This window comes from Vicugna pacos, chromosome 9 (genome assembly GCF_048564905.1).
Source record: "Vicugna pacos chromosome 9, VicPac4, whole genome shotgun sequence".
Lineage (NCBI taxonomy): Eukaryota > Metazoa > Chordata > Mammalia > Artiodactyla > Camelidae > Vicugna > Vicugna pacos.
In genome coordinates, this window is record NC_132995.1 from 40,475,013 (window position 1) to 40,492,782 (window position 17,770).

Sequence of the window (17,770 nt, forward strand, 5' to 3'; positions counted from 1 at the left end):
AAGTGGACCCCTCATTTCCGTCCCAGTTGCTGACGATTTGGGTCTGCACCGGAAGTGTCTGTGCTGCCTATGTGGTACCTACTGACTGCAGTTTCGATCGCTCTCCCTTCTTTCCTCGGCTGGGTATTTGAGTTGCATTATGGCGGTAAGGAGGTTGGGTAGGGCGGGTAGGGCGGAGTCCGCATCGGCAAAGAGCTCCCGGGGCCAGGAGACTGAAAACAGGAAGGACATCAAGGAAAGTGGGTCGGCCGGAGAGGGGTGCCATCCAGTGGCCGGACCGTACTAGAGCTAGGTGGGGAGTGGAGAGGCGTAGCTGGAGAGCTGGTGCTGGAGAGGGGTGGGCGTCAGTGTCAGTACTAGGACTGGGCGGAGATCTGAGGGGCCTGAGGGGCGCTGGGCGACAGTACCAGACAGTATAAGGGATAGCCAGAGATCTGAGGGGCCTGAGGTGGGGTAGGCGTCAGCGCAGATCTGGTCTACTCTGACAGAGTCCAGAAAGGATTACCATTCAGCCACACTCAGGAATCCCCTCGAAGGGCTTGTTAGCCCCAAACTGGACCTTATTAGAGGATCCAAGAGATAATCAGCCTAATGTTGGATTGTTCATAGCCTGAGCAGGAGGCAGTCATTTCTGGGTGTGCTAGAAAGATGGTGTCAGCCCTAAGCAGGTTGGATTGGAGGAGGGGTGGACATCCCAAGAACTGTGCTAGGTTTGAGCGCCACGGGGACCTGGCTAAGGTACAGTTGGAATTCTAGCTAACCAGAATGGTAGGGAGGATAAGGAAGACCCTGGCTAAGAAGGGTTCTGACAGCATCTCACCATCTCTCTGCAGCCCAAGGGCAAAGTGGGCACGAGAGGGAAGAAGCAGATATTTGAAGAGAACAAAGAGACCCTGAAGTTCTACTTGCGGATCATACTGGGGGCCAATGTAAGTGCCTGCCTCCTTGCTTTTCTCCCCACCCAAGGCCCCCCAGTTCTCAGCTCTGGTAGGGTGGAGTGGTGGTGGTATGTGATAGCCACGGCTTCAGAAGAAAACTCCAATTAAAAAGAAATGAGAAAGGATCCTGGCAGAGAAAGTGCTAAATAGTCAAAACCCTTCCCATCCCAAATATAGAGGGGCTTCTTTCTTGGCTTAACGTGTCAGAAGGGCATCTGGATACTCAGGGAGCAGACCCTTCTTCCCCCAACTCTATATAAGAAACAACTTGTCTTTCCATAGCCTGATCTAATATCTTGGTCAGAGTTGAGGAAGTCCCATGGTTTAGTAAGCCTTTGATCCCAGCCTGATCCTGTGTCTGCTTACAGGCTATTTACTGTCTTGTGACCCTGGTCTTCTTCTACTCATCGGCTTCATTTTGGGCCTGGGTAAGTGTCCCCAATCCTGGGAAGTGGATAAGCACAGGGTCAGTAACTGGCCTTTTGACACCCCCATTCTTGGTCTGCAGATGGCCCTGGCCTTTAGTCTGGCAGTTTATGGGGCCAGCTACCACTCTATGAGCTCAATGGCAAGGGCAGCCTTCTCTGAGGATGGGGCCCTGATGGATGGTGGAATGGATCTCAACATGGAGCAGGGCATGGCAGAGTGAGTGTCCCCCGCTGCCAGCCCAGGTGAGCGGCCCCAGGGCTGGGGTGCTGGGGCCCAGATAGCCCAATACCCACAGTTTCCTGCAAGTTGAAGAGGGTGGAACAGAGTTGAACGGGGGCCTACTATTTTTGGCCCCTGCAGCCTCCCTTCTATCCATAGGCACCTTAAGGATGTGATCCTACTGACAGCCATCGTGCAGGTGCTCAGCTGCTTCTCCCTCTACATCTGGTCCTTCTGGCTTCTGGTATGTGGGTTGTGGGACTCCCAAGGAGGAGCTGGGGCATCTAACCCTTCTCTTCTTTCATTTCCTGCACTTGGCTTCAGGCTACCCTTTTCTCTCCTAGGCGCCAGGCAGAGCCCTTTACCTCCTGTGGGTGAATGTACTGGGCCCTTGGTTCACAGCAGACGGTGGCGCCCCAGCGCCAGAGCACAACGAGAAACGGCAGCGCCGACAGGAGCGGCGGCAGATGAAGCGTTTATAGCCACTGACATTGTGGCCACAGGCTTCTGGGCCCTGGGTGGCTCTATCAGGCTGCATGGCCCCCATGCCGGGAGCAATGAGGGCTTAGTCCAGGGGCTAAAAGCAATCTAAAGTATAGGATTGTTGAATAAATGGCTCAGAATGTGGCTAATGGCTGTGTGGGTGATAATGAGAGAGAGGTGGGGAGAGCCAGTTCTTGGTATTTTCCTTCTGCTACAGACCCAGCGTGGTGGGTACCTTGAAGAAAAAGGCTCTTGAATTGGCTAGGAAAACTTTATTATGCTCCATGCATCCAGGGAGCTCATACATGCACACACACACACACTCACACAGGCACACATAGCTAATACTGCTCACGGCGCTGGCCACTGGAACACAGAGTGGCCCTTGAGAAAAGGCCCAGAATCTCCTCTGGTCCCTCTTCAGTGTAGTCTCCTGCATTGCAGGCTGGGGCCTAGTACATGTCCTGCAGGCAGGGCCTTCACACTTCGAGGCCAGGACCCTTGCTCAGTCCCAGTGCCTGTACCAGATCTTCTCCAAGCCCACTCTTCAACGTCCTTCTCACTGCAAGGACAGAGCAGGGTTGGAGGGAGTGATGGGGTTAAGGCAGGCAGTGGGCATGCGGGGAATACTCACAAGACTTGCGGTTGCCACGGGAACGCTTGCGTTCTCGAGAAGCTAAGGCACGAGGATTGCTCTTGGTCACTGACTGCACCAGCAAGTCCATGATCTCATCTGAAGTGTCACTTGGTAAACTGGAGCCCAGAGATTCTTCTTGGGGCACAGTGGAGGGCCCCACTGCTGTAGCCATGACTGGGGAGCTGCTCTGGACCATGCCTGAGGGAGCCAGATAGGGAGGTCAGCCCAGGGTGGCCCCAGCTCATTGCCCCCAGTGGCCCCCAGGTCCCACCTCTGCTGCGGCGGCCATGTGTGGTGTCTTCAGGCTTGCTGGTCAGCAGACTCTTCATGCTGGCATGACTATCAGCATCACCCCGTCCTGGCCCACTGCTCACAGCCACTGGGACAGATGAATTGCTGGGGGTTTCCCCAGCCACACCTGAGAACTTTTCTGTCTGAAGAAGCGAAAAGGGTGAGTTGGGAGTAGAGGGAAAAAAACCGTGGGGATATCAGTCAAGACCTGGAAGGGACACCCACCTCGGTGATCATGCGTCCCCGGGTCTTGTTGCGCTCACGATACGTGGCGCGCTTCTGCTGCTGCTGCAGCACCCGGTCCCGGCAAGTCCGATACTCCAGCGCGAACTCCCGCAGTGTGTGGCAGAACTGCATGATGCGCACCTCACGGGCTGCCTCTGCCGTGTACCCCAGGTACAGGAGGAAGGCATGGAACCTAAGCAGGTTGGGGTGGGGAGGGATGGTGAGTCTTGCCTGGAGTTTGAGGGATGGTGGTGGCAGTCCCTTCTCTCTCTGGCCCACACCTCACCTGTTGTAGACACGGCGGTGCACGACCCTCAGCATGGCAACACGGCGGGTGCACTGGGCCAGGAAGTGGGTGAGGCGGGCACGCAGGGCTGGAGCCAGCTCGTGCTTGGCCAAGTTCCGCAGGCTCTCCTCGGCTGCCCAACACCGGTGCTCCAGTTGCCCCAGGTTCTCAGTCAGCTGCTCAAAGTCCACCTGGAAAAGAAGAGGGTACACATGTTGTTCCCCTACAGAAGGACACTGCCTGAGACTGCCTCTGTGCCAGGCTGGCAGCCTGGGCCCTGAGGACACAGACAGCCAAGATCTGGCCCCTGTCCTCCAAAAGCTCACAGTCTATTGCAGGAGACAGACAAGTCCATCTGATGCAGTGGGTAACAGAAGTTTCTTGGGATAAGTGGCAGCTAAACAGGACCAAAGACTGAGTAGGGGTAGCCAGGCCAATAGGGAAAAGAGTATGTACGGCAGAGGACACAGCCCACATGAACACCTGTATCCTGAGCAAGCACTGGAACGGCAGTCCACTTAGGGAGAAGCAGTGCTCCCTCATGCCATGGCCGGTTATAGTCAAACCTCTGGCAGGTGCTGACCTTGGCACAGCGCGTCAGGGCAGGAATTTCTGAGTAGAAGTCGGAGGAATCAGGCCGGGTCTGGAGCACCAGGGAGCAGAGATGGTGCAGCAGTGACTGTCGGCGCACCGTGTCCTTCACCTCTGACACCTTCTCCAGGTAGCTCAGCTCAAAGCCGCTGCTCTGAAAGGACCCTATCTGAGCCTGGGCCTGGTTGGCTCCAGAGCCCCAGCCCCTGCCCTTATATGCTCTCACTCACCTGGGAGCCATTGAGGAAGTTGCCCACAGCCAGCAGAGTGGCCAGGATGCAGCGGAAGGTGGCATTTTGGACCAGCTGTTCCATTCCCACCTTCAGGTCAAACAGTGGCTCTGCAATTTCCTGGTATGGGAGGTCAGGGACTCAGACTACATGGTCATTATGCTCTCCTGTCCCCACTGCCTGTCCCACCCCATGACCCAGGTACCCGCTCCATGCTGTCATAATCCAGCTTGAAGGCCCAGAGTTGTAGGCGAGCCGCCAGGCCCCCGATGGAGGCGAGAGTCATCAGGAAATTCTCAGCTGGGCCCAGGGGTATATCAGGATTGGCCAGCTGGGCCTCCTCGATCTTCTGCCGCTCCTCCTCCGTTGGCATCATAGTCAGTAGCTTCTGAGAATGCACCCGCCACCCCATATAGGCCACTCAGCACTGGCCTGAGGCTTCAGGTATTGGTGTTCACTCCTCCCTAGGTCATGTGGGGGAGTCCCAGAGTCCGAGGATTGCTCTGCAGAAATGCTAAGCCCATGCCCACCACTGGAGGGACAGGAAATGCCCAATGACCAAAGGAAAGGGCCAGATTTCCCACACCCCTAGCTGGCTATCCCTACCTCAATGCCATCCTTGCTGACAGCAAACTCATCAAAGTTGAGCAGGGCAGCCTTAATGACGTGCACGGGTGGCAGCGTGGTTAGGCCGATGTTGATGGCGTTGCTGCGCTTGGGGTCCAGCACTGTGGTCATTGTGCGGCGGCCCTCACCAGCTTTCTTTGAAGTTGGGAGAAGGGCAGTATAAGACTGGGAAAGGGACTAGCTATGGCAACAATCTAAGAGGGTAACCAAGGCCCCATTCTCAGTAGCCAAATGGGATCATTCCACAACCAGGGATCTGGGATGTGTAAGGCTTTGGGATGGGCTGATCCCTTACTAAGGGACCTCAGACAAGCCCCTACTCCTTTATTTGCCTCAGTTTCCCCATGTGGGAAATGAGTGGCAGCCCCACTCACTCAGACCCTTGAGTTGATTTGCTCCCCTCTCCCCTGGATAAGGGTGTGATTACCTTGGAAGGCAGCACATCCTTGGCTCGAGACTCAAACAGGTGTTCTAGCCGGGCTGTATCCACTGAGACAGGCTCCAGTGAGGCCCACAGGGTAGGGCAGGGCCCAAAGCGGCTCCCAGAGCCTCCATGGACCCCAGCCAACTTTAGCTCCCGCCAGAAGAGTTTAACTGTCTTTCTCTTGGTGGGGAGGGCTAGGCCATCAGGTGCTGAAGGAGGAAGAGGGGCAACTGGGGGTGGAGGTGGTGGGAAGGGGCTTTTGATGGGTGGGGGAGGTGGGGGTGGAGGAGGTGGGGGGCCTCCAGAGATCAGGGGTGGTGGGGGTGGGACCCCTTTCCCTGCCTCCACAGACTCTGTATTCAGCATGTCCTGGTCTTCATCCTCCCCCAGATCTGAGAAGTCCAGATCCCCAATGCAGAGCTTAGGTACATGGGTACGGAGTTCCTGAATGGGCTCAGTCTTGGGACTTGGTGGGGCCAAAGTCTCCTTGGGCTCTGGCTCAAGGCACTGCTGGGCCCGGAGCAGGATTCGGGGGGCAGCACTCTGGGGTGTTCTGGGTGCAGGGGCTGGTTCTGGGGAGCCCCGTAGTTCCAGGGTGTCTAGAAAAGTGGAAGAAGCTGTCAGTGTCATGCCCTCTGCGGAGCAACAGGGCAACCTAGGTGAATTCTGCCCACCCACCTACTTACCTCGGTGCCCATCGACCTCTTCGGGCATAGCTCCAGCCAGTGTCTCTGCCCGGCCCTGGGCCAGTGCAGCCTGCTTTTCTGTTTCTGCTGCTGCTACATTCTCCAGGAACCGGGCTCTAGGGGAAGGCACGTGTCAGTGAGGGTGTCTGACACACCCCAGCCCAGGGTGGTGCACATGCCTTGCTGGGCCCCTAGGCACTGCCCCTAATTGCAGGCACACACAGACACACAGGGAACAGTCCATGCGCTGAGCAGACCCAGAACCTGCCCTGCAAGGCCAGCCTCTCCATGTTCAGTCTTCCACATCTGGGGAGGGTCACTACCAACCCAGTATTCCCAGGTCAACATGTGGGGAGAAGTTCTACTTCACATTTAATTTGCAACTGTGCTGCTATTCATGTTCGCTGTTCTGATTCTAGACAAGGACACTTAGAGCAGGGGAAGGGAACAGCTGTCCAAATGGGCACACCATGCTGTTCCTCCCTTGGCATGTCTGGCAGCTTCTGAGAGCTGTGGTCTATGCCCAAAAAGGGCCTGGTAAGCAACAGGCACTCAGTTTATGTTAAAACAATGAATGTGATCCTGTTTCCTTCTTGGCTTCTTCAGCCTCTGTTGGCACTCAGTCCCTTATCATTCCCTTAGCTGGAAGTTACTCTTCCACCTCCACATCACACAGCACCCTAGATTCCCTCCCAGCCCTAATCCTGGGCTGAGGACACAGGAGAATCAGCTCTAGGTTGGGAGTCAACATTCTCATCGCTGGCCAAAGCTGTTAAGTTGTCACCATTGAAGCACAGGAACCTCTGTGGCCCCAGTGAACTGCTTCCCAGTGCTCCTGGGTAACCAAGGAGGCATCAGTCTGGGAGAAACAGGGCCTGAGAGCCCCCCAGCTCTGGCTGCATCAGGCACATATAACCCCCGCTGGGGGAAGCAATGCTGAAGCCCTGAGCACATGGCAGGCCTGGCAGGCTGGCCTCTGTACTTACTCCAGCCTGGCCTGCCCAGTGGGGGACTGGGGGACAGGTGGGTTCTCAGGGGCCCTGGGTGGGGGGGACGAGAGGAAGAGTTGGCAATAGTGGTGCCTGGTCCACCCCAAAGCCCAGTTGCTCACACCCACACAGAGCTAAGTGGTGATATCAGGGGTTCCTTCCCAGGCACGGTGGGAAGAGGAGGTGATGAGGGAGGCTAGACGTGAGGAAAGTGGAAGTGGAGGGGAGAGACTGACATGACACAAGACAGAGTGCAGTAGAAGAGCAGAACGAGAGAGAGAGAGACAGACAGACACAGACAGAAAGACAGAAGTGGGTAGGGAAACAGATGACATTGGCAAAGACAGGCAGAATGCCAGAAAGAGATGAAGAGAAGCCACAGGAGGAGGAGGTCCAGTCGGAGCCGAACCCCACCCCCCAGCAGTCACTTACCAAACAGGAGCAGTTTGGTGAAGTCTGGAAAGAAAGAGAGAGAAAGCACGCGTGTGGGCAGAGAAGTTTGGGCAGAGGAGGCGGAGGGCCCGTGGAGGGGCGCAGAGCGGAGGGACAGTTGGAGAAAGAACTCCCAGGACAGCCTCTATCTCCCTGCTTACTTGTAGATACTCCTCTCACAGGAGCTGTCGGATGAGGGCGCCACGGAAATGGTAGGAAAGAGGCTCACGGTGGTATGCAGGCCAGAGGCCTGGCCCCCGGGACTGGAGGCGGGGCCTGTAGATGGGGCGGAGCCTATGAGGCTGGAGGCGGGACCTGACAGCAGGGCAGGGCCGGCAGAGGAGATGGAGACGATCGGTGAGGCGGGACCTGTGGAGCTGGAGGCGTGGCCTGTCAGGAGGCAGAGCTACTCCTGGCAGATCCGCTCCTTCCCATCTGCCAAGGCTCCTTAGCTCTTACCCAGGCTCTGGGGTGCGCACTTCTAGAGATCGTCGGCTTCTCTTGCCTTCCTCTGAAGAAGGCTTTCGGCGAGTGGTGCGCCGCCCACCTGCGAAAGCTTCTTCCATGTCTCCATCCTCCAACCGCAGGGCATTCTAGCGGAGTTGAGCCCAGATGGGAGCGGCTGAGGCCCAAGTAGGTGGGATGGGGCACTGATCTGCACCCGTTCCCCCTCCCTCCCCTCCTCTCGCCAGCAGTCCGGCCCCAGCCAGTACAGCCCACCTCGTAGAGCACAAGCTGCGCGCGCAGATCGACATCTGTGCCAGCGGTGCCCAAGTGGCGCTGGACCAGTGCCTCCATGCCCTGCTGCTCCAGTGCATCTGTCACGTCGTAGAAGGAGTCCTGATCCGGGAGCGCTGCCAGAGTCTAGAGGGTGAGGTAGAAGGGCAAGGCTAAAGCTGATGGGAACAGGAAGTCAGGAGCCTGAGGGGCTCAGAATTGGTGCTTAGTTCTCCCCTTGCTCCCGCCACCCGACCTTGTTGATGAGGGTGACAGTATACACCAACAACTCAGGGTCCGCACCATTCTTCTCCTCCAGGATGGACACCAGATTGGCCCATGGAAGAGCACCTGCCACACAGAAAGGGGAGCAGTCATGTGGGGACAAGTAGGAAAGAGGACTCTGAACAGTGGGGGAGGGAGGGACAGTCTCTGACCCGTGGTGCTGGCCACAGAGTTGACTGCACGGATGAACAGCGGTGCGTTGCTCTCAGAGTATTCCACAAACACCAGCAGCAGCTTCAGGGCTGTCTTCACCACCAAGCGGGACTGAGAGAGGGGTCACCACATATGAGCGGGGCTTGGGCCAGATCTGTGCTAGCTCCTGATGGGGAGGGGGAAGGGCTCCTGGGGCTGGACCAGGGTTGAGAGTCTAGGCAGAAGGACCTGGCTCTAGGCCCAGGTGTTGAAGTGCCTTCCACACTTAGAGGGGCCACAGACTTACTCCATTCTAGCCCACGTTGCAGAAGAGGAAACTGAGGCCCAGAAAGAGGCAGTGGGAAAGGGTGCATGGCTGAGTGGAGGGCCACTTACCAGGCTGGCACACAGTGTGTACAGCCACTGCACGGTCTCACTGTGGGCCACCACACCCAGCATCCCATCCACAAAAAGCATTAGCTGGCCTAGTGCTGGGGATACAGCGACAAGAAGAGGTCAGTAAAGGATTGCTGAAGGCAGGGGTCATGGGGAAGGGATGGGGCTGACCTCGGAGAATGTAGCTCTGATAGTTGTGGTCGGCAGCTGCACCCACACGGATTAGGCAGCTCAGCCCCTCCGAATGCACAAACTCAGGCACCAAGTCCTTGTCCTCCTGAGGGCACCATGCAGGAGTTTAGAGGGGCTCAGCCTGGATGCCCACCCCCAGCCCACCTCCGGGCCTCACCTGGAAGATCTGCTTTAGTGAGAAGAGGGAGCGGCGGAGCTCAGGGCCACTGGAGCCATACAACTTCTCTGCAAGGAGTAGGTGGGTATGGAAACCTCAAGGAGACACAGATACAGACCTCCACCAAAGAATATGCTAGTGTGCTAGTACTTTTGAACCCCCACCTCCTCCTCCACTCCCTGACTCTGGGCAACCCCACCACAGTCTAGCAGCAGCATCAGCCTCAGCCCTGGAAGGAGAGGTCAGGATAGGAATGAGAGGGGTCACACATCCTGTCTCTTATCTGTCCTGTCGACTGCCCAGAACAGGCCTGAAAGAAACTGCACCAACTGGGGCAGTGTATATGGGGGAAGTGTTGACAGACAGTGATGTCCTCACACACTCACCCAAGATGGCATTGACCCTCACGGAGAGCTGGGTCCGCAAGATCAGAGTAGGCTTCCGCCCTTTGCTAGAATCAAGTAACCCAGTCAGCAGCTCCCAGTCCACTCCTTAGGGTCCCTCCCCTCCAGCCAAGGCAGCCAAAGACCTCCCCACATGCCAACCCTGGCTCAGTTCCTTCCTCTCCAACTGTTTCTCCAAGCCCAAGAGTTGTCCAGGGAGGGCTTGTGCAAACACAGGCATCTCAGGTATGTGGGAGAGCCCCCACTCCCATCCCAGGCAGCAGGTAACAGTGGTCAGGCCTTGGGATTCCCCTGGCACAGTTCCCTGGGGCAGCAGGAGGTGACCCACAGCCCTGGTTAGAGATCAGGTGTCTTGGCTGATAACACCTGAGCCAGCCCCTCCAACACTGGGGCAAGAGTGGGAGCCAGCCTTGCCTTCCTGGCCCCATCAGCTCTGACCTGATCTCTTCAAAGAAGCCCTCCAGCATCTCCCGCTGCTCTTCCAGGGACAGCTCAGGGTCCAGGTAGTATCCAGATGGAGACACTTGCAGGGCACAGTCCTCTAGCTGGGGGCAAAGGGAACAGCTGTCAGGGCTGGAGAAGAGGTGGCAGGAGTATGCTTGGAGACCCCATAACCTCCTACCTCCCACTCAGGGTGCTGGCACAGAGACACACACAAGGGCCTGCACTGCAGCAATGCATTTCTTTAGCAATCAGTTCTCAAGGGCCTACTATGTGCAAGGCCCATGGAGCTCATAGGGCTTTCTCCTGGCTAACACCTACTCACTCTTTAGGTTTCAGATTAGACAATGCTTTTTTTTGAAAGCCTTCCTGGACTCCTCCAGGCAATGCTAAGCAATCCACTCCAGCCTGTGTGCGTACCCCTATCAGAGGCCTTTGACACAGCGTTATCACATCCTAGACATGAGTCTCCTTCCCCACCAACCATGTGTCTTCTGGGTTCAGGCACCATGTCTGCTTGCCCAAGCTATATCCACAGAGTCTATTATAGCACTCGGCACACAGTAAGTTCTCCCTGAATGGTTGTTGAGCTAATGAACATGAATGAGGAAAGGGAATGGAGAGAAGATGGGAGGAAGTTCCTGCATTCGAGGAAATTCACAGACTTGTGGGGTGGTAAGTTGCAGCCACAAAGCAACCAAGTCCAGGGAGAAAGTGTTAAGAAGCTGGGAGGAGCAAATCCAGCTGAGAGGGGGATGTGTGTCCTCCTGAGTTAAGAGGGTGAGAAGGAGGGGCTAATCAACAGGTTCCCAGTCCCTTCAGGCCTGAGGGTCTTTGCCCTACCCCCAAGTGGGCTACAGTTACCGTGGTCCTAGGTGGACCTCAGAGGCCTCCAAGGGGCCTATTAAACACCAGATTTTAGTCTGACTCAGTCAGCCTACAGTCCCTGAAACCTGCATTGTAACAAGGAGGCACACACTCCATCCATGAGTCCACTTTACATGTCACCTCCCCACTGAGCCTGGCTTCCCACCACCACCAACACAACACTTGGCTGCTTGAGAAGTGCCTGTGGAGAAGCCTGGTAAGGTGACTTAGGACAGTCTAAGGGCAGCACCGTGCCTCTCCCTGACACCTCCTCCATAGCACAGTGCACATGCAGGGCTCAGCAAAGTTCCCTTGACTTGAGTGGTCCCATTCCTTGAGAGGCCCAGGGAGAGCCCATGTCTGGAGAGGCAGTGTGTCTTCTGGTCTCCATCTTACTGGGAAAGTCAACTCCAACATTTGTCCTGCTGTTCTGTCAGCCCTGCCCTGCTCTGGAACCAGCCCAAGGGCTTCCAGCTGCCCTTGGTCCCCTGGGATGAAGGGAGTCCAGTTCCTGCCCCTACCCTGCTTCTGCTTAGTACCCCTGCTCATGCCTGAGAGCCTGACCCGGCTCCTTCTTGGCAGTTCAGCCTGTAAGGCCCTTGGGTGACCATCCCCTCCCCCTTCCCCCGTCCTGGCTCCTGCACTGGGACATGGGACATAGGACAAACACTCCAGCCTATTCTCTGTCCCACTTCCTGCTTGGCTGCCTGCCCTCCCCTGGGCGACTTGGGCGGGCCTGGTCTCTCTCTCCTCCCTGGGAGCAGAGTCATCCTCTCCAGGGCCTACTGGGAACAGGCCCTGAGATGGGGCAGCAAGGCCCCAGGGCTGGGGTACTTCTTCCAGGGCCGGTTCAGCTGAGCGCAGCCCCGCATTCCTCCTGATCCCTCTTCCCACACGGTGACTCAGCAGCCTACCCACCCTGCCCCCAGCCAGGCACAGTTACATCTCCTTCCACCTTGGACTGGAGGACTCTGGGACCCTAGTGAAACACATCTTCCCCAGAGCCACAAATCCCCTCAGGGATCCCCCAAGTCACACACAGATAGAATAGCTCATTCATTCAAACATTCATGGGGGGGAGGGTATAGCACAGTGGTAGAGAACATGCTTAGCATGCATGAGGGCCTGGGTTCCATCCCCAATATCTCCATTAAATAAATAAATCAACCTAATTCCCACCCACCCCCCAAACCCAAAAAACATTCATGAACCAGGCTGTTTTTAGGTGCTGAGGACAGAGCAGGGAACAAGACACCGCTCTGCCTTCCCTGTCTTCCAACCCAGCGGTGGAGGCAGGCAGACTTGACTCAGAGAAAGGCCACAAATAAACAGAGAGGCACAAATGCTGAGAAAGGGGAGGGGTGGAGAGCTGTAAAGGTAAACACTGGAGGGGTAAGTAGATTACACCTGATAGCGACTTACACTTCCAAGTATATGGTCAGGTAGGTACACATATGCTTACTGGCACAGGCAAGAAGCACACCCACAGAAAGCTCAGGCCCAGCAAGCTCTCTTCCCCTTGTGCATGCACACTTGCAGGCTCTAATCCCAGGTAAGCCAAGAATGGCCCTCTCCTTCCAGAATACCTGGGCTGCCTGCATCTATTTGGGGCAGAGTCCTGAAGACTAAATACTCCACCACCCCTAGTCTGCTCAGATGAGCAGATTAAACCTCTTTTCCTCCATGGTGGTAGCAGTGGCCTCCCTAGCCACTTCACCTGTCTTATCCTGCCAGGGCCCCATTTCTGGGGAGGGCACCCAGAGGTAACAGCCAGACCAAAGCCTTCAGATGATGGATGGTGTCTCCTGCCCTCAGCTGTCTGTCCTGGGTGGAGATGGGGGTGGGGTGGGGAAGGGTTAGGGTCAGGCAAGCTGCAAAGAGCAGGGACTTCCTGCCAGCTGGGTGCTGCTTGTCCCTCACACTCTTGGCCCCTTCCTGGGGTCACTCTTTTGAGAGCCAAACCTCTGGGCCTTGTTTCTCACACCCTGGGGCTGGGCCAGGCTGGACTAAGCCCAAACCCTGGTGCCTGCTGACAATGGTTGGGGTCAGCACAGGGCCTACAACCCTGACTCCCTCCTGGCTCTTGTCTTCCTCACTTCTCTGATGTCGGTCTTGGGGTGGAGTCTCTCCTCCATTCTTCCCAGGCTTGGCCCCTCACTTCAGCCTACAGCTCACTTTTCTCTATTTATTTATTTTTATTAAGGTATAGTTGATTTACAATATTATGTAAGTTTCAGGTATGCAACATAGTGATTCACAATTTTTAAAGATTACACTCCATTTAAAGTTATTATAAAATACTGGCTATATTCCCTGTGCTGTCAACATACCCTTGTAGCTTATTTATTTTATACATAATAGTTTGTACCTCTTAATCCCCTACCCCTTGCCCCAGCCCACTTTTCTTTTGATTCCTTGGGCTCAGGCTTTTCTGGCAGGCCAAGACCAACCTGTTACATATGGTTTTACATGCAGGGCCAAGCTTAGGGGACCATGGTGTCTACTCCCCAATATTTTTCATTCAGGTGAGAATGAACATGGCAGGGGTGGGGAAATGAGAAGAGGGCAGAATTATATGATGATGGACTCATTTTAGAAAATAATTTATTAATTATCTTTTTCTTCTCCTTTCCTAAAAACGAAAGACCCTGTGCTCTGATGACCTTCATTCCCTTTTATCTTGGGTCTCCAACTGGGGCTTGGCTTCCTGGATGAGATGACATGAATGGGCCTTGAAGAGGGAAGCCCTCATTTGTTATGCCTCCTCTGTGTCACACACTGGGCAGCCTGGTTCCTTAGATTCTCCCAATAATCCTTTTACAGGTGAGGAAACCAAGTCTTAAAAATTCAGTGAATTTGCCTTAGGCTGCACAACTAGGAATGGAACCAGGGCTAACTGACCTAGATCTTGGGCCTTTGGAAGTGTTCCAGGGAACACTGGAGGGGAGGTGGAGTGAGGACTAGGGCCTGTAGGGTTGCCAAGGGCTGGAGACTGCCCCTCAGCTTTCTGGACTGTGCAAATACCCCAAACTGGTCCTCCCAGTTCCAGCGAGGGAACACGAATGAACACACACACATCATACACGCTGGGGTAACAGTGCCTACTTCTGCCAGGATCAAGGTCATGGGGTTGCTTGACAGGCTACAGCCCAGAATGACCAGCAAATTGGACATGTTGGCCCTAGGGAAAGCTGGGAGGCCATGACTCATACCCATATCACAATCCTGTATAGTCTCCCAAAGAGACCTCTCTATCAGAAGAAAAAAGGGCTCAGTTCATCACCAGAGCACCCAGTCTTACCCTTAAGAATCCCCTGGGAACCCCTCCAGTTGTTCCCTGTCCCAGAAGGTCAGGTTCACACTTTAGCCCCTTTGCCACATCTGCTCCTGAGGGGTAAATTGAGGCTGGAGTAGGGAGGGGCAAGATCATGAAACATGTGCCCCCTCTGTTCCACTCTAATCTTTAGCCACAGCTGGGGAAACAAAGTTGCTGGTAATGAATAGATTTCTAGGGCTATCTCTGCTGCTAGGAGCAGGGGGTTCCTCTGGCCTTTACAACATGGTAAGAGCAGCACTCAGGTCCCTCTGCCCAAAGCCCAGGGAGCAAGAAATCTGTGCTATCCCAGATGTGGCAGGGCCTTTGGATACCAGGCAGAGGCTCCTGAAGCAGGCCTAGAAAGGCAAAAGATAGCAGGGAGGTGGGGCTGGGCAGCTCTGGGTAAAGAGGTGAGATGCAAGGCCAGAAGGCCAGGCTCTCCCCTAGGGCAGGGGCAGGTCCATGGGCTGAGTGAGGCTCCTGCACAAAGAGGAGACAGATACTCCTGAGTTCCCCTGGGGACACCACACATGGCCCAAGGCACTGCCAGGACAACCATGCCACCCCCCACCCCCATCCCCCAGGGCCAGGAGATGAGTCAGAGGCTGTGGCCAGGAGCTTCCTCCTAGACTGGGAGGAAATGAGCAAGGCCTTCTCAGACCTGAAAGCTCTGAGTCGTTTAAAAAGGAAGCCCCAGGGGAACTCTAGAGACTAGCCCCAGCCCAATGGGGTGTGTGGGGTGGAGCCCCAGAGAGAAAGTGGGCTGGGCCTCTGTACATTCCCAGGGAACAGGCAGGGTCTGCAGGGATGATGGGGGTCAGCGCCCAGAGTGGGAGGGCAGAGGTCACTTGGCTGTGTTCTGTTGCCCCTCTGGACAACTGGGCAGAAGATGAGACAGTGAGTAGAGAACCCCTCCTTATTTCTTCTCTACAGCCTGAGATGGGGATGCCTAGGTTTCTGGGCTACCTCGCCCCTCTAGAGGGCTGTGGAGGCAGGCCTGAGTCATGTCTGAGCCCCTGGGGCACCCACTTATAGGACTAGAGGAGGAACCAGCTACTGATATTTCTTACAAGAAGGGGTCCTGCTCCCCCTCCCTCAGCTCTCTGATGTCCCTGCCCCTACCCTATTCTCAGCCCTTCTTCCTCCAGGCTTCTATTCTGGGGCTGTGGTCATAGTTTATATTTGGGATGAGCACAACACAGTGCATCTGACCATTCCTGGCAGAGCTGCCAACCCCAGGGAGTCCTGGCTCCAGGCACAGTGGTAACCCAGTGTCTGCCGCTATATCCTGACTGTGGGGAATATGGCAGTCCTCAGGTACACCAGGTGGGAGATCCTGAAAGTGAGAACAGGAAGGACCAAGTTGGAGGGGTGGGGCGGACTTAACATATCTGAACTCAGTAGTGCCCTCAGCTAGGGAGCAGAGAACAGAGGACAGAGCACCTGGTGAGGGGTGGTGGTGGTGGGTCTCTACATGAGGGGGAGAGATAAGGGGTAGTTCTGAGCCTTTCCTGTAGCTGACGTCCCAAACCTGCCCCTCATTGGGAAGAGGAATGTTAGCGCTAAATCCTGTCCCTCAGTGGTGGGTGGGAGAAAAACTATATTCTCTGTAGTGCTCCAGGTTTATTTCAGTAGGGAGAAAAACTATATTCTCTGTAGTGCTCCAGGTTTATTTCAGTACTAGGAGTTTTAAGAGCCTGGAGGCAGGAACCTGGCCTCAGTTCAGCACCCCTCTGTCTCCAGGTGGCCTCTAGCTGAACATGCTTCTTCTAGGTCCACTTCAGTTTGCCCTTTTGAACAGGGCAGGGCAAGGAGGGGTTGCATCAACTCTGGAGAGGGTAATATGCTGCAATCTTCAATCTTTCTCCTTGAAGCCTAGGCTCCACTCAGACACGTGCGACTCCCCAGGCCAATAGTCTTACCACCTCTCCCGCCCGCGCTGGGAGGCGTGGCTGGCCCGCAGCGCTAGGAATGCAGGCCGGGGGCCCGGCGCTTGGGGCACATTCCAGGGGAGACCCCGAGCAGGGATGGGGGACAAGTTTGCGCAACTCGGCACCCAGCTAAGCTTGGGAGCAGGGGAGGGCACCTCCATCAACTCTTTCTTGGTGCGGACTGGCTGGCGGGGCACCCCAAGGGATTGGTAGTGTGCCTCTCAGAGTTCTGGCCCGGAAACCAAGTGCTCCGGAAAGGACTGCCTGCGGGGGGCTGAGCTTGGAGATCAGGAGGGGAGGTAAGAGCCGGCCATCTGGAAAAGGGCCTCTCCCGGCACTGTGCACGAATCGGCTCTGGGGAGGAGGCAAACTAGGGTAGGCCAGCGGTTTAAAATTAGCCGGGCCCGCTCCCTCCCTTCCAGCCCTCGGCCGATGGCGGCGGAGGCTGTACGGGACAGTGAGGCGGTGACTCAGAGGGCTTTTCCACCAGTGCAGCCTCCTGCGCTCAGCGTGTTCCGAACCTGGCCGCTTCCTGGGGACTCCCTTCACCCCGTTAAATTTCTTCTCCGCCGGCACTCCCAAGCCGGGCCTCCACCTGCAGGGAAAACCCTCAATCCGGCAGGACCCAATCCAGCCTCCAGCCACCTTTAGTGGCCCGCCCCGGGTCCGCCCCTTCTCGTGGTCCCGCCCCCACCATACCTGAAGCAGGTGAAAGCTGTTCTATTCCCAGTTTCGCCTCCTAGCTCCGCTACCGCTCAAACACCTACCGCCACTTTTCCAGAGCAATTAATCGAGCAGACAGGCAGCAAGCGGACCCCGACAGCTTTCCCAGGTGGGCCTCATTTCGAGAGACAGCTGGGTGGCGCAGACCACGAGCTCCCATCTCCTTTACTCAGCTTCCCTCGACTTGAGAGGCGTCCCCCGCAAGCGGGACAATGAGGACCTTGGATCCCCAGCCCAAAACTTCCCTGGAGGAGCGGACCCGCTCCAGTCTCTCCTCGAGGGGCGCTCAAAGGCTTTCATGACGCCGACCCTGAACCCTCGGTCGCCCTCAGCGTTACTCCGGCTCCCCTCACCTTGAGCGGCGCCCCCAGCAGGCGGTGCAGCGCGGGTATCTGCACGCCCAGGGGCAGCGCCCCGTCCAAGCTGCAGGTGGGGGCCCGGCGAGGCTCCGGGAAGTTGGCACATGCGAAAGGGTCGGTGTCCTCTAGGTACTGCACCCGCACGGTCACCACTGATACTGGCTCCCTGTCCCCACGGTCTTCCCCGCCAGCCATGGCTCGGCCACTGGCTCGTGCCGCGCGCCTCCGGTGGGTCTCGGCCCCGCCGCGGAGTCTATCCAAGTAGCTCTGCTGTCTGGGCGGGGCCGGACGGGACGCCGAAGCAGAGGGGCGGAGCCAGGCGGAGGCAGGGCCGAGGAAAGGGGTGGAGCCAATAGTAGTCTC

The 17,770-nt window shown here is 56.4% G+C and overlaps 2 protein-coding genes across 3 annotated transcripts; one reads left to right on the forward strand and one right to left on the reverse strand.

The window, feature by feature from the left end:
* Positions 1–9: 9 nt before the first annotated feature.
* On the forward strand, positions 10–2,213 carry TMEM208 (transmembrane protein 208). 2 transcript variants are annotated; one of them, XM_006203684.4, is made up of 6 exons: positions 10–145; positions 834–929; positions 1,307–1,366; positions 1,447–1,583; positions 1,746–1,830; positions 1,931–2,213. In XM_006203684.4, the coding sequence occupies exons 1-6, from the start codon at positions 140–142 to the stop codon at positions 2,066–2,068; spliced, it is 522 nt and encodes a 173-aa protein (XP_006203746.1). In that variant the 5' UTR covers positions 10–139; the 3' UTR covers positions 2,069–2,213. The 2 variants fall into 2 exon arrangements, with proteins under 2 accessions (XP_006203746.1, XP_015094142.1); XM_015238656.3 differs by lacking the exon at positions 10–145 and adding an exon at positions 188–738.
* A 113-nt stretch (positions 2,214–2,326) lies between these two features.
* FHOD1 (formin homology 2 domain containing 1) lies at positions 2,327–17,671 on the reverse strand. Its single transcript, XM_006203685.4, has 22 exons — positions 17,402–17,671; positions 10,209–10,315; positions 9,753–9,817; positions 9,367–9,434; positions 9,189–9,294; positions 9,018–9,112; positions 8,642–8,753; positions 8,461–8,555; positions 8,208–8,351; positions 7,947–8,080; positions 7,649–7,864; positions 6,067–6,182; positions 5,384–5,979; positions 4,936–5,091; positions 4,535–4,717; positions 4,330–4,449; positions 4,092–4,253; positions 3,509–3,699; positions 3,223–3,415; positions 2,978–3,140; positions 2,704–2,904; positions 2,327–2,631 (listed from the first exon to the last, which is right to left on the reverse strand). The coding sequence occupies exons 1-22, from the start codon at positions 17,600–17,602 to the stop codon at positions 2,549–2,551; spliced, it is 3,507 nt and encodes a 1,168-aa protein (XP_006203747.1). The 5' UTR covers positions 17,603–17,671; the 3' UTR covers positions 2,327–2,548.
* Between the last annotated feature and the right edge of the window lie 99 nt (positions 17,672–17,770).

Bases quoted from the DNA above. Each gene is read 5' to 3' on its own strand.
- FHOD1 (XM_006203685.4), bottom strand. From the start codon at position 17,602: ATGGCTGGCGGGGAAGACCGTGGGGACAGGGAGCCAGTATCAGTGGTG. The intron at 5,092-5,383 runs GTAATCACACCC...CCAACTTCAAAG, and splicing joins AGGATGTGCTGCCTTCCAAG to AAAGCTGGTGAGGGCCGCCG. The intron at 4,718-4,935 runs GTAGGGATAGCC...GTGCATTCTCAG, and splicing joins TCAGCAAGGATGGCATTGAG to AAGCTACTGACTATGATGCC.
- TMEM208 (XM_015238656.3), top strand. From the start codon at position 649: ATGGTGTCAGCCCTAAGCAGGTTGGATTGGAGGAGGGGTGGACATCCC. The intron at 1,367-1,446 runs GTAAGTGTCCCC...CTTGGTCTGCAG, and splicing joins CGGCTTCATTTTGGGCCTGG to ATGGCCCTGGCCTTTAGTCT. The intron at 1,831-1,930 runs GTATGTGGGTTG...TTTCTCTCCTAG, and splicing joins TCTGGTCCTTCTGGCTTCTG to GCGCCAGGCAGAGCCCTTTA.